At 38.6% G+C, this 15589-nt stretch overlaps 1 protein-coding gene across 7 annotated transcripts in view; it reads left to right on the top strand.

Moving 5' to 3' along the window:
• The window catches only part of tnik (TRAF2 and NCK interacting kinase), a 328667-nt gene extending 313517 nt beyond the window's left edge, over positions 1-15150 (top strand). For all 7 annotated transcript variants that reach the window (XM_016992005.2, XM_062977521.1, XM_008106033.3 and 4 more), the window contains 8 exons: positions 1639-1809; positions 2214-2357; positions 3258-3392; positions 5221-5321; positions 6872-7021; positions 7689-7848; positions 8147-8286; positions 10619-15150. In XM_016992005.2, the coding sequence (XP_016847494.1) occupies positions 1639-1809; positions 2214-2357; positions 3258-3392; positions 5221-5321; positions 6872-7021; positions 7689-7848; positions 8147-8286; positions 10619-10702 (1085 nt within the window). In that variant the 3' untranslated portion in view covers positions 10703-15150. The remainder of the gene's footprint in view (positions 1-1638; positions 1810-2213; positions 2358-3257; positions 3393-5220; positions 5322-6871; positions 7022-7688; positions 7849-8146; positions 8287-10618) is intronic.
• Positions 15151-15589: the final 439 nt, after the last annotated feature.

Raw genomic sequence — 15589 nt, 5'->3', positions numbered from 1 at the left:
AACCATCATACATAGAGTTCTCAAGTAATTTTCCATCCAGAAACTACCCAAACACAGATTTGCTTAGCTTGGCTGATGAAGGTCATCCAACACTTTTCCACCAACGTCTGTTAGTGTTAGCCCTGAAGCTCTTCATGGCCCTTTGCTTCCTCTGTTCCTAAAGTCCTAGGGGTGATGGGAAAGGGTTGGGATGTGTGCTGGCCAAGATCCCAGCCAATTAGCCTAGAGATCTCTGGTCCTGTGGCTATCACGTCTGCATACTCTTTAGTCATTAGGTGTGCAGAGATCATTTCGGCAGGTATTCCATCTGTTTATCTTCGTAGGAAGCATACAATTCCAGGTTTTCATAGAATCATAGAATCATAGAATAGTAGAGTTGGAAGAGACCACATGGGCCATCCAGTCCAACCCCCCGCCAAGAAGCAGGAAATCGCATTCAAAGCACCCCCGACAGATGGCCATCCAGCCTCTGCTTAAAAGCCTCCAAGGAAGGAGCCTCCACCACGGCCCCGGGGAGAGAGTTCCACTGTCGAACAGCTCTCACAGTGAGGAAGTTCTTCCTGATGTTCAGGTGGAATCTCCTTTCCTGTAGTTTGAAGCCATTGTTCCGTGTCCTAGTCTGCAGGGCAGCAGAAAACAAGCTTGCTCCCTCTTCCCTATGACTTCCCTTCACATATTTGTACATGGCTATCATGTCTCCTCTCAGCCTTCTCTTCTGCAGGCTAAACATGCCCAGCTCTTTAAGCCGCTCCTCATAGGGCTTGTTCTCCAGACCCTTAATCATTTTAGTCGCCCTCCTCTGGACGCTTTCCAGCTTGTCAACATCTCCCTTCAACTGTGGTGCCCAAAATTGGACACAGTATTCCAGGTGTGGTCTGACCAAGGCAGAGCTGAATCCTGACAACTCTGAAAGTAGAGACCAGATCATGGTTGAAGAACCAAATGAAATATAACAGGGAAATGTCCACTATGTAGTGGATGTATTGCAGAGGAGAAGTAACTTCTCTGATGTTTGTAACTTTATATATATGATGGGTGGCCAAACACTGCCATATTTGAGGAACATTTCGTCTCCTAACAATTTTAATAAGAAAACTTTTGAACTATTATTATTGTTATTGTTGTTGTTATTATTATTATTATTATTGAACTATTAAAATGATAAAGGAAAACCTTTAAAAGATTACAGGCAGATTTGGATAGAATGGTCTGTATTCTTCAACAAAGTCATGGATGTCATCCAATAGAAATGTGTAATATTTACAAAGCCACATTTTGCATAGTAGTTGCAATAGCAACATGAGCAAGGATCACACATTCTAGATACCACACAATGTAGTCAGAGTACTACTTTCTATGCATCTTGTAATATCCATCTTTCTCTGGCTTCTTCTTCTGACATTAGTGACATATGGCTGAAATAAAATACATTGACAGAACCAGCAATGTCACTTTTCTCACCAGCTTTCAGCTTCCTAGGCCCAGGATAAATCTACATTCAAAACAGCCCATGCAGTTGGTACTTCTCAAGGAAAGGATTTTTGCAACATTGCAAGAAATTTGTGAATCAACTTTTAGATGGCAAAAGTTATCTATGATATGCTGAGCAAAGCTGATATTTCACATTTTCCATTACAGCATTGTTTACCAGTGAGCTGCTGAGGCAAGAGCAGGCTAAGCTGAATGAAGCAAGAAAAATTTCAGTAGTAAATGTGAACCCCACCAACATTCGTCCTCATAGTGACACGCCAGAGATCCGAAAATACAAGAAACGCTTCAATTCAGAAATCCTCTGTGCAGCTCTTTGGGGTATTTCTTATTTTTATTTGTGAGCAACAGAAATGAAATCTCTCTGTTAATAAAAAGGTCATGGTTACACTCAAAAGATTCAAATTTAGTGAGAGTATGAATAAATTATTGAACATTAAAAGGATTGAACATTTCCTTTTCTTTGACTGGTAGCTAAAGACTGTTTTTGGTCATATGCTATTAGTTTTCTTCTTCATTTCAAGCATTAGCAGCCAATGCATCATCTGATAAGAACTGTTGATATATCAACATGTAAAGTATTATTCTTGTTGAAAGATTTACCAAAAAGTATGATCAAATTTGATATTTTTGTCAAGTAGAGTGTTTCTTAGTGGCCTGTAAACTTAATTTGTGATTCCTTTCCACGATTACGATTTCACCAAGCTTCTCTGGTTGTTTCACAGGTGTAAACTTATTGGTGGGAACAGAAAATGGGCTAATGCTGTTGGATCGGAGTGGCCAAGGAAAGGTGTATAATCTGATCAACAGGAGACGGTTTCAGCAGATGGATGTGCTAGAAGGACTCAATGTCCTTGTTACTATCTCAGGTACAACCAAGAACTGCTTCAGTGCTTCTACATTGCTCCGGGTTTCTAACTGCCCAATCTTGTAGTTCTCCCTCCAATAAAAGACCAGAATCATTTTGCATTTAATAAGAAATCAGTGGAGAAGGAACTCTGGTTTTGTTAATGACTGGACATATTGCCTTGTTCCTGAAAGGGCACCTAAAGTGCAATACATTTTGCTTGAATTGGAACTGTTCATGGTGTTAAAGCAGCAAAATAGCAGAAGATGCATGTTATTCTTTTTCCAATATCTTAGACAGCCCATGCATACAGAGCACAAGTGGGGAATGTCTGCTGGTTTGTAACTCCCAACAGCCATAACCAGCATAGCCACATGGCTTCATTGAGTGCTATTTCAAAGCATCTTAGAGGGTTCATCAATTGGAACATTTTAATGCATTACTAAAACATCATAAATATCCTGATTTTATGCTGGGTTGAGTCAGCTAAGTACATAATCTTTTTCATGCTGCTATTTTATAGTATATACTCCTTTGTGTTTTCATTACAGTACAGATCGCATACATTTTAATATAGCTTGTACCTATTTGTTTCATTCTTTAGAGTTTATACGCTGCTTTAGTACCATCAGCAGTCCCATTCTTTCTTCTCAATGATCCTAATTTCATCCAGCCTTCAATAACAGTTAAAGGACATGTGAGAAACATTTTATCATATGGGAAGGCTTACAGGAGCATATGTAGAAATAAGATCATCTTATGGCTTTTATGTAGCAACAAGATTAACATTCTAATCAGTATACTTTGCCTAAACAGAGTTGTGAAACAGTCAAGGTATCATGACACCCTATGAGGCTATATTTATGGCCAAAGATATGATTAACTCTTTATTGGTTAAAAATGAAGTTCCATGTTTCAACAGGAAAGAAGAACAAACTACGAGTTTATTATCTTTCATGGTTAAGGAACAGAATATTACACAATGACCCAGAGGTAGAAAAGAAGCAAGGATGGATCACTGTTGGAGATTTGGAAGGCTGCATACATTATAAAGTTGGTAAGTTGGTAAGACTCTAAGCTATTGCCATAAGAAGATAGGCTCTTGGGTTTTGGGTATTCAGGTTCATGAAAGTATTGTGTCTAGCATTCAGAAGCTGATCAGGATCTAGTAGAGTCATTCTTGGTGTCATATTCAAAATCAATGGCCATTACATGCAATCCTTGTTGGCACTTTTCAAATGACAATTTCCTTATCATACTAAAATAGCCATTAAAGAAATCTGGATTAATTCTAAGCTTTTCTTTCTAGGATAAGCAGCATAATCTCTATTCAGACATAACTAAAATTCTAAAGTCTTTATGCAGTTAGGGGCTCAGGTGTGCATAGAGAGAGCTATTGTGACCTGGACTTGCCTGGTGGCATCAGGTACATGGGTCTGATCACACACACACCTCCTGATTTATAAAAGGAATTATTGCAAAGGCTTTGATTTGTCTTGCATTGCCTTGTATTTCAATACACAGATGAGAGTTGGGGCAGGAATGGGGTCCTTGGGTTAGGTCCACACTCCCCACTATTCTTAAACAGAAATTCAATTACAGTTGAACTTCTTCAAGTGGTGTGATAATAGCAGTGTACTGGATCCAGATTTAGTCATGCTCATTGAGATCTGTGGGACTTAAATAAATCCTGACCATTACTCCAACATTCTGATTTCAGTCCATCTACTATAAGTGTGGATCCAACTCACTGGATTAGTTTTTTTCATTAAGCATTTCTAGGGTATCTTTTCAAACAAAACTGTCTCAGACTCAGAAGTTATCTCCTTTATAATTATATAGTTTGTATTAATTTATTTGGCCTAAATCAGTTCATCCCAAAGAACCTTAACCAGCCAGAAAACTACAAGTCTAAACAAGTAGTGATGAAACATTTTTTGTCCAATAACACATATTTATAAAATTAAATGATGAGGATGAACAGCTTGTGGTTCTGTAGACATTGTTGGACTGCAACTCTTATTTTCTCACACCATTTATTTCTTGCTGATGAGCCAAAAGAGATACAAAAGAGGTACCAAACCTTAGAAAGGCCTCTTCCAATCTTATAGTTCATTGATTCTATTAATTATTATCTGAACAGACATACCTCTGTTAACAAAAATGACAAGAAAGAAGTTTCTTTTTATGGCCTTTCTGTGTCTGCCTAGCCTCCTTTACTTTCTTGTTCTCAGCATCAACATTGTGAGGATGGTGAAGAGAGGCTGGAGAAATACAAATTTTTGGTGTTGCTTGCAGTGTGCTCAATATTACATGGCTATAAGTGAGCACAGTAAAGCATGAGTGGGAAAACAGCAAGATTGTACTCTAGCCAATTCAACTGTAACATCTCCTGTTTAACAGATTCTGCTACATTTTCCACCTAGCATAAAAATAGCTGAAGAAAAATTTGATATTTCAGAGTTGTTGCTTAAAAATAATATCTTAATCCATTTATTAGAAGTTTGCGTCACTGGTGCATTATACATCTCAGTTTAAATCATATGATGTCAGCTTACACACACACCTTTCCAGCTATTGTCAAAATTTTACATCTTGAATTTGTTACCATCTGGAATTAATTTCAGATTGTCACAGCTGTTCTATGTGACACATGTACAAACAAAGCCAAGAGGACAGTCCTTTGCGAAGAGAACAGTGTCCAGTGACATAAAAACATTCAAATCAGTTCCGGACATTTGGCAAATATACCATCTGTTTTGGGTCTCTTCTTAACAATGTTTCTACTGACAACATGGTTTCATCAGCTTTTCCTTGAGATAAATTATTCACTTTTTTCCTGATTAAATTGGATGTTTTAAAAATTAGTTTTATTTCAATTTTAGTGAAATATGAGAGAATCAAGTTCTTGGTGATTGCCTTAAAGAGTGCTGTAGAGATATATGCTTGGGCTCCTAAACCATATCACAAGTTTATGGCATTTAAGGTATGTTTTTGTTAGCTTTATTCATACTTTTGTTGGTGGGGTGTTTTTAAAAAATCATGGATAAGGAAATCTGTCATTCAATTCCGTTATCTGTAGCCTAAAGGGAAACTGAACCCATATTTTAAGAACGTTCTGCAGAATTGCTTCTTATTCCTGGTTTAGACCTATTAGATTTTTTAAAGACACAGATTAATAAATACCCAATTCAAATGGACCCCATACTGTAGAGCAGTGGTTCTCAACCTGTGGGTTCCCAAATATTTTGGCCTTCAACTCCCAGAAATCCAATCAGCTGGTAAATTGGCTGGGATTTCTGGGAGTTGTAGGCCAAAACAACTCTTGAGAACCACTGCAGTAAGGGCCTATCTGTAGCAGAAATATTATCATATTAACCGGAGCTCAGAAACAATATTTTTCACTACTATAACTCCTAGAAACTGCCCAGTGGTAGGGGATTGTAGGAGCTGTGAAAGATCTGTTAGTATGTCATATCATTTTGCACACCTAAATTCCAGTAGATTGGAACTGTGAAGTCATGTCCTAGTTGTTATTTGGTATTTTTATAGAGAATAGATGTAAAATTTAAGCACTAGTTATATCTGAGTTCTATGATTATGATGTCTAAAGGCAGGAAAATAAGCCATGCCACTCACAGTTCCCCTCATATATAGAGATTCAGTCAATCCCACCCTAAGTGCACTTTCCTCTCAGTTTCTGTCATATTTAATCATGTTTGCTTCCTACCATTTTTTAATCTTTTGTTGAAATTAAAAGCAGATGTATTGCATATACATATTTCAATATACAGTAGAGTCTCGCTTACCCAACGTAAACGGCTGGCAGAACGTTGGATAAGTGAATATGTTGGATAATAAGGAGAGATTAAGTAAAAGCCTATTAAACATTAAATTAGGTTATGATTTTACAAATTAAGCACCAAAACATCATGTTATACAACAAATTTGACAGAAAAAGTAGTTCAATAAACAGTAATGCTATGTAGTAATTACTGTATTTATGAATTTATCACCAAAATATCATGATGTATTGAAAACATAGACTACAAAAATGTGTTGGATAATCCAGAACATTGGATAAGCAAGTGTTGGATAAGTGAGACTCTACTGTACTAGAGATGTTGAAAAGGCTAGTTAATTCAAGTCTGGGATTTGAATGTCGGAGTTTTGTAGCACTCATCTCAAAGAAGAGGTGACTTAGACTGAACAAAAGGAAGAATTTGGGTGGACTTCTTTCCCTGCCTTTGTTACAGCCAGTACACTTTTTCTTCTCTTCAAACTCCACTGATTAGGTGAGCCAATGGCAGATGCTGTGAAGGGCTTAAGAATATAAGGAGGAACAAAGAAAGTCTCACCCCAACTTTCTTCTCTGGGACATTGCAGAGCATAGCAGTCTAAATGTATTCAGATAGTGATAGTTACCAAAACAGTGGTGATGGGAGGAGGCATGTGTTTGAAAATGAATCATGTCCTTGTATTGTTGCTATAGGGAGATTTTTTAAAGCACTGAATTGACTGAATGGATTTTAAAAGTCTTTTGCAGATCTCCAGCACAAGCCATTGCTTGTTGATCTCACAGTGGAGGAAGGCCAGAGGTTAAAGGTCATCTTTGGTTCACACACTGGTTTCCATGTCATTGATGTAGATTCGGGGAATTCATATGATATCTACATACCATGTCATGTGAGTCTGAGACAACATAGTGATATTATACAAATTAGATGGTGTATTATGACATAGAATCTAGACAGAGTTTCTCTTGACTGTCAACTGATTACCATTCAATCTATGCACTTTTAAGAGTCGCCGTTCCAAACCCTGTCGGCAAATGAAATTAATTTGTTCTGTACTCGTACAGGACCTTTAAGTTGCACCACAGCTTTGCAGCACACTAGACTATTTCCACTTGTAGCTTCTGAGAACAAAACGTTTTGTTTTACAATGATTTTATCTCTTTAGATTGTCACGAAAATTGACAGTCCTATGAGCCTAATAGTTGCAGGAATAGTTTTTAATACTGCTGTTAAATACACTTGCAATTTTTACTTGGACTATGTATTTTACTTTGCTGCTTTCATTTTTCACAGTATATTTTTATGCATAGACTACCTTAACCCTGCTTTTGCAGGTCAGCAGAATAAACTGTTGAAAGATACATTCAATTAAATCAAAGCATTAAAGCCGAAAAATGCTACTCCTATCAATCGATTTCCACTTATATCTAATGTGTTCTTCATGAGACATCATAGAGAGCTTGTTTTGAGCTGAATTTTCAAAGAAAGTTGACCTTTCTTTTGTGCCCTGTGAACTTGACTTAATCCTGGCTTGGCGGATTCTCTTCTCTATACAGATTCAGGGCAATATCACGCCTCACGCCATTGTCATCTTGCCCAAAACTGATGGAATGGAGATGCTTGTGTGCTATGAAGATGAAGGGGTGTACGTTAATACCTATGGACGCATAACAAAAGACGTGGTACTCCAGTGGGGAGAAATGCCAACTTCAGTGGGTATGTTGGCTCTTCCTCTTTTCCCTAGTGCTTCGTATATTTAGAGTGAGTGGGGTGATAATATCCATTCTAGAATTGGCTTTTTCCTAGATAAACTGGTCTTCAGTGCTTCAGGTGATGGAAACTGGATGGCCCTCCATGGCTTGTGTTTCCATCCATTGGGCATTTCTATTGTGCAGAGTAGCTTTCTGTCAGGTGCAATGTGTGATAAAGCCTGCTTTGGTTTAGATGTTTTCAGAAATATTGTATGGTTAATTTTTGTTTTGTTTTGTTTTGTTTTGTTTTTTGTTTGTTACAGCTTACATTCATTCCAATCAGATAATGGGCTGGGGTGAGAAAGCTATTGAGATACGATCGGTGGAAACAGGACATTTAGATGGAGTATTTATGCACAAGCGTGCCCAGCGGTTAAAGTTTCTATGTGAAAGAAATGATAAGGTAGGTTTGCTTCCAGGATTGTACAGTTGCATAGTGATTTCTTAAAGACTGGCATCTATTTGTTTATTTACAGTATTTATATTCTGCCCTTCTCAACCCTCTCAGGGTGGATTACAATGCACATATACAGTAGAGTCTCACTTATCCAACATAAATGGGCCGGCAGAATGTTGGATAAGCGAATATGTTGGATAATAAGGAGGGATTAAGGAAAAGCCTATTAAACATCAAATTAGATTATGATTTTACAAATTAAGCATGAAAACATCATGTTATACAACAAATTTGACAGAAAAAGTAGTTCAATACGCAGTAATGCTATGTAGTAATTACTGTATTTAGGAATTCAGCACCAAAATATCACGATGTATTGAAAACATTGACTACAAAAATGCATTGGATAATCCAGAATGTTGGATAAGCAACTGTTGGATAAGTGAGACTCTACTGTATATGGCAAACATTCAGTGTCATCAGACAAACAACATAGAGTATAGACACACACATAGGCAATTTAACATTTCCAGCTTCATGAGGGTATGCTCGATTCTGGCCACAGGAGGAGCTGTTGCTTCACCGTCCACTAGTGACACCGAGTACTGTACTTCCTCATTCCTTTCCCTGTGCTGCTGGCAGTTTTATGGTGTCGTAGATTAGTTAAATTAGCCTCCACACATAAAGCATACCTAAGTTTCCTAGTTGACGGATGCAACTGTCTTTTGGGATGCTTATGTAAACAGCTAGCTGGGCTATTTAATGGTCGGGGGCTTAACCTGACCTGGGCTTCGAATTCATGACCTCTTGGTCAGTAGTGATTTATTGCAGCTGGCTACTAATCAGCTGCGCCACAGCCCAGCCCATTCTACAAGTGGAGTATCCTTTTTCTGGAATTTTTTGGACCAGAAGTGTATCAGATTTGAGGGATTTGAATACTTGCATGTACCCAAAGAGCTGTTTTTTATGTTTCATATACACTTTATACATATAGATAATTTTATAGATAGCATTTCAATAATACTTTGCATAAAACAAAGTATGTGTACATTAAACCATCAGAAAGCTAAGATGTCGCTATTTCAACCACCTGTATGGATAATTTGAGATTTTTCATTGAATCATAGAATCATGGAGTTGGAAGAGACCACATGGGCCATCTAATCCAACCGCCTGCCATGTCAATTTTTTAAATATTTTAGAATTTGGAACTCCAGATATGGGATAATCAACTTGTACTTGATCTTGGAATGAAGTCTTAGATTACTGTATTCTACCTTTAAACTTATCTCTTTGTGATACATATTTTGCAACCTTTTTCCTGGGTGCTTGAGATTATGGCTATGGGAGTTATCCCATATTATTTAACATTATACCTATAAGATGAGTAATGTCTGAGAGAGTGAGAGAGAGGAAGGTGCTGGGATGAAGTATACTATTTAGGCCACTGATTTTCATCACTCAAGGACTAGTGGTTTGCAATCCTCCAATATGTTTTCTCAGTCAGGGGAAATTGAACAATGAGCCATCCATCTTTTTCTGCAAGGGTTTTTGTAATAAAAATCTGTAAAACATTCTGCTACTTTGTCTAATATGGCGATCCTTTCACACACACATATATACCTGAAAAATATGATAGTTAAAGGTGGTGTTTGTGTAATTGATGAAATTGTGTGTGTGTGTGCATGCACATCACCATATTTCATCATTTATAAGATCAATTTTTCCCCATATAAATATCTCTAAAAACAGGGTGCATCTTAGAATCGCAAGTGAAACAGATTCTGTTGAATTTAGTGGATGTCTTGTAGTTGATAGTGTCTTAGAATAGAAAGAATGTGGTATATAGTACACAGATACATGTAAGACACAAATGTCCTCATGAAAAAGGCAAAGGCATTTTGATGGAAGTTATAAAAATAACTTGGAGATACTGCAACATGGCTCAGTGGTAAGAATTAGTGAATGGATGCTTGTAGTTCAGTGGTAAGCAGCTCAGTGGTAAATCCAAGGGCTGGGCTTTGGACAATGCAAATTATGGAAGGGAACCCCATAACCTCTGAGGATGCCTGCGACAGATGTAGGCGAAGCATCAGAAGAGAAAGCTTCTGGAATATGGCCATACAGCCTGAAAGACTCACAGCAACCCAGTGATTCCGGTCATGAAGGCCTTCGACAATCATGAAATTAAAAGGGACCGCATAGATCCAACATTGAAAAACCTATTCTGAGTCTTTGAGATAAAAACGAGATTTTAAAAGTGACAAGATAATTAAAGATACTGGGGAAACTGGGGATCTTACTGTTTAATTAACCAGACTATTTCCTTCCCAAACAGGTATTTTTTGCATCAGTGAGATCTGGAGGAAGTAGCCAAGTTTTCTTCATGACCCTCAACAGAAATTCGATGATGAACTGGTAACAATAGGGCACTTGGTGAATACTTGGCTGACGAGATTCTTTAATTTTAAAGGACATTGGAACATGTGGACTGACACTGTAGAGGCAGGCGAAGACGACATTGTGGATCACGTTGCTTCCTTCCGTGAACACACTCGCTTTCACGCAGACACGCTACAAGAAAACAACACACCTATCCTATTGTGGTTTTGGAATGGAGGTTTACTCATGATCCCAAGAATGCAACAGTGTATTTGGGCAGAAAAGGACAAATGCACACAAGGATTAGCTGAAGTAAATCTCTTTAAGGTTTTCAGATTAAGCTGTGATAGAGACGGTATGAGTTTTGTTTTTGTTTTTTCTTTCAATTTATTTTTTTCCTTGTCTCTGTATCAATAGGGACAGGTCTAAGTGTCAAACAGAATCTCTGTTTTAATTTTGTCTGCCTGCTAGCATCAAGTATATAGTACGTTACAAAGCAGGCTTCCTCAGCCTGGTGCCCAGCCTGGTGTGGGTTGAGTTTTCAGCACATGGGGTTGGCACCAGTTTGGGAAAGGCTGCTGTAAGATTACCATTTAAAACTGGTGAGAGACAGCACAATAAATGTACCATTTTATCTTTGTGTCAGAGGTCCTAACCATAGAAGTGGCTAACTTTTGTAAAATCTTTGCCTTTTACCAACATTGTGTTGAATTTTGCAAACAGGTTGACAAATTTCAAATGAGAGAATTGATGAGATTTCCTTTCACATTATTCTTGGAAATCTATTCTAAATGGCTAAACTACTAGCCTTAATCAATAATGCAATCATGGTACATTTTCTTTCCATTTTCGGTCAGTGTGACAGTTCATACTTCTGTATGGATCTTCATATAATGGTGCTCATTGAGAGAGGAACAGCAGTGCCATTCTAGTAACTGATTCCCAGTGTTGGCCTTAGTATTATCTTGCCTTTCTCTATGCTGTGATACAACAAGTATCTGTTGCAAACAAAGAAACAAACAAAGCAGACAAAGAAGTGGAGTCATAGCAAGATACTAAAAACTGGCAGAAGAGTGTTTGATGATTGAGGCGTTTAACTCAGACACATCAAGTCTGGGTCCTACCTACTCTGTACAGTAATACTTTACTTATTGGGGAAGGGATGATCTTTGTCGATAGTGGTGGATTGTTTACCCTCCATTAAAGATCGTCAGAGCCAACATCAGCATAATTTCCAAAAGTGAAGTCCCAAATATTGACAGACATTCACCCACTTCCTTTTCTGATGGTATCCTGTTCTGGATATGAAATATCTTCATGAGATCTTCATCCATTTGTACAAGAACAGGAACGTGGCAGGAGTGAGAGATAGCAGATTGGAAGGAGGACGGCCTTCTTGGCCTTGGCGATAATGTTTAGCTTCATCTTTCTGTCTCCCTCAACCACCACCAACCTTCTTTGCTGCCCCACCTGTATAGTGAACACCAATATGTGTGCAGAAGTATGTATGTAATTACTTTGGGTTTACTTGTGTCCTTATAGGCTTTGTTCAAATTATTTACAGTTTTAAATAAGTTAAATATGTGCAACATTTCTACTATCTCCAAGCATGGATTTCCCCCACTAGTCTGTGGATGTAACATAATTGGACCAGTGTTGCTGTTTTTAACCTACCTCATTTTATTTTTATTTTATTTTTGTTTCTATTAGCTTTTCCTCATTACCTCCAGTGAACACCCAGAGGGTTTGGCCAACTCTAAAGTATTTATTGAGAAGAATTAAGTAATCAACAATGGCTAGACAGTTTGGGTCTCTTTGAGAATCATGAAAAGAAGGTCATTCTGCCTGCTTCTAGTTTTTCTTTTGGGTCTTAACTCTGCGTTTCCCATTGTATGGGCAAGTAAATAACAGCTTACTGCCACAGCACAGTAGCTAATGGGAGCAGAGCTGCCAGCAGATTTGAAAATTAATCAGAATCACACAGAATCACCGATTGCACATGCCATGGCCTTTGCATGGGAGCTGTCACAGTTTGCCCAATTGTGGGCAAAGACTGCACATACTATCCCAGTGGAGAATCATGACCCAGTGGCAGCCACTGAAGCTCTCACATTTATTCGGGGGCCAGCAGCTGTGTGAATCAATTCAGTTTTTTAGAAGGAGCACATGTGGTTGATGAGGGAGCTGGCAGTACCCTCTTTAGCTATTTTCCTTCTTCATCTGCTTAACCAGAAAGGGGTCTGTATTGGACACCCATCTCCAGCCCTACCTTGCTGCTTAATGCTATAGTAGTGGTGGGATGCAGGACCAGTTAAACCCTCAGGCTAAGCATGCTCTGTGTTGCCTTCTATAGACCAACCTTCTTTGAACTCTCGCACTGTTTGGTGGCCTTTCCCAGAATGTGGTAGGAAGAAACAGTGACCATATTTTCCAGTAATGGAAAATGTTCTCTTTTTTGCTTCAAGCCTTTAAAAACAACCTAAAAGTGGAGCTGTTAAGTCAAAGACTCCAACCACCCCCTGACAACTCCAGATGGCTTGAATTCCTAGCAGGTAAAACTGCAGCATCTGTTCTTACCTGCATTTATGAAAGGATCATTAGGTTTTAGTTTTTTGAGTAACTGCCCTCCTAAGAACAAATGATTAACTTAAAATCTAAATAGTGGCATCAGCTAACTGAACAAGTGTTAAATTGTGCATAATGAAAATATGTAAGCAACTTCAGAAACATATTTTCACAAACGTATAACCATCCCCCTCAGCTCACATACTTAATACACAATTGTCCACATCCCTTTTCCTTAATAAAGAATTAATGGCTGAATAACAAGTGGGCTCTATCCATAAAGCAGGGTCCCCCACTGAAACGCTAGGTGCAGAAGGTCCTAATTGCCACCCCCCCCCCCTCATATCCCTATGATCAAAATATTAACAACAGCAAGCCAAACACAACTTTTGTTTTAAGTTACTGAGGCTAGTTTGATGGTCTCTTTCTTCCATAAGAAGTTGCAAGAGAGGCAACACATGTTTGGCGAATGACTGCCTACACCTCACCTTGCAACATATGTTTGCCTAATTTTGTATGTAGCAGTCAGTGATGGTGACATTGCTGTTGGAGCTGAGAAAAAGGAGGAAGTAAGGTTGGCTGCCAGCACTTTAATAACCACAATTCTGCCTGTGCTGCGACAGAGCCAACATTCTCTCAAGGAAAGCCAATGACAAGGATTATTGTAGACTACCCCAAAATGTGCCATGCCTGATAACTCAGAGTGTTCCTTAGAATGGTGGATCCCCATGTCTTTGTTACTCACTCACCATGCATTTATCACCACTTAATCAGTGGAGAAGGATGCCTTTAGCACTGCTGCCCTGGCTAGCTCCACCCATCTGATTTCAACCTGTTCAGTAGAAGTCCAAAGTTAGATGTCTTCTGTAGGCTCCCTGGTTCAATCAGTGCTCCTAAGGAACCTGCAGAAATACAGTTGGCTCCCCTGCAAACCTTATCCAAATTCACAGAGGTTGGTGAATGCAGAACACAGAGGTAGAGATGTAATTCTGCTTCCCATTTACACAACAGCTCCCTATGCAGTGCTCTTAGCATCACGATAGGCTCTAGATACATTCTAGCACAAGGTATGGCCGAACTAAAAGAAGGAGCTGGGTAGTCATTCTTGCAAAATTGTGGAGGGCGGGGGGAAAGCTAAGCCATCTGCCCACTATTGCAAAAAAAGAGAAACAAACTACATGCACAGGCAGGATCCTTTTCTGGAGGAAATGTTACACCCTTTCTATAGTTAAATAAGACAGTCTGGCCGAAGTTTTCATTCACATTTGAATCCAGAGCTGCTATTATTCAAGGATCAGAAGCATCTCGTGTCTTCCTAGGCCAGAGCGCTGGATGGTCGAGATCAATGTCACCACTGCTGCTACTTTCAAGTGACTTAACCGAGATGCAAAAGTTCTGAATCCACTCTTGTTCACTGCCAACTTCCAGCAGTCCAAGCATTACTGGACATTTGAGACCAAGGATACATTTCAATGGAACTCTCCTATGAGAATGTCTTAAGACACGCACATTTTTATTTTCCTGTTCTGTCCTATTGTTATCATATCACAGGTATTTTTCATGCCAGATGAGCAAGTAAAATGCAACACCTGGACAAAACAAAAAAAAAATCCCTATTTTCAGAACTCACTTTTTTAAGCCTACTGTCTCCTTAGCTGGTTTATGTTCTTGTTATAATCCTTGTGTTTCTTTCTACTGCTATATAATGGGAGGACCATATGAAGAAACAAATGTATATTCAGTACATCCAGTTGAGCAATAACCTTTCCAACTCAGTTAAGCCACTACTTGTAACTGCTGGGGACTGGTTTTGGGTAAGAGCAGCTTCATGGCAAAAGCCAACTGCCACCAGCTCTTTTATGTCTTTGCTGTGGTTACCTTTGAAACCGGAAGCTTCTTATTAAATTATGTCGAAAACTTGAATGGTGTATTGTCTTACTTCTCTGTCCTAAAATCCTAAGCATATTGTACAGCCTGAAAACATTTTAAAACGGGTTTCTTCATTATTATTAACAACTGTTGACATAATATTTGTAGGAATTTGTTTTGGTCAGTTTGCAAATGCTTGTGATCTGCAGATTCAGAGGTAGCTACAGGTGGCATTCGAATTAATATTCAGTTCCCCCAAAGAAATGTCTATTTCTGTAATTTATAAAGTTCAGGTGCTCATTTTAAAATACAGTTTAAGCAATTCATTGAAAATGAGGAAACAAAGTTACAAAGGAATGGAAACAGAGCAAAGCCAAGAGTTCCAGATGTGAGTGATTTCCATTATCTGCAATGCTTAATGTCTTGGACTGCAATAAAAATTTCCTTTGGAAGCAGATAAATTCTTATGAGTGGCAATGCCCACATTTTGCCC

Source organism: Anolis carolinensis, chromosome 3, assembly GCF_035594765.1.
Source record: "Anolis carolinensis isolate JA03-04 chromosome 3, rAnoCar3.1.pri, whole genome shotgun sequence".
Classification (NCBI taxonomy): Eukaryota; Metazoa; Chordata; class Lepidosauria; order Squamata; family Dactyloidae; genus Anolis; species Anolis carolinensis.
Note: the sequence above shows the minus strand (reverse complement) of the source record. Positions and strands in the feature narration are given on the sequence as shown.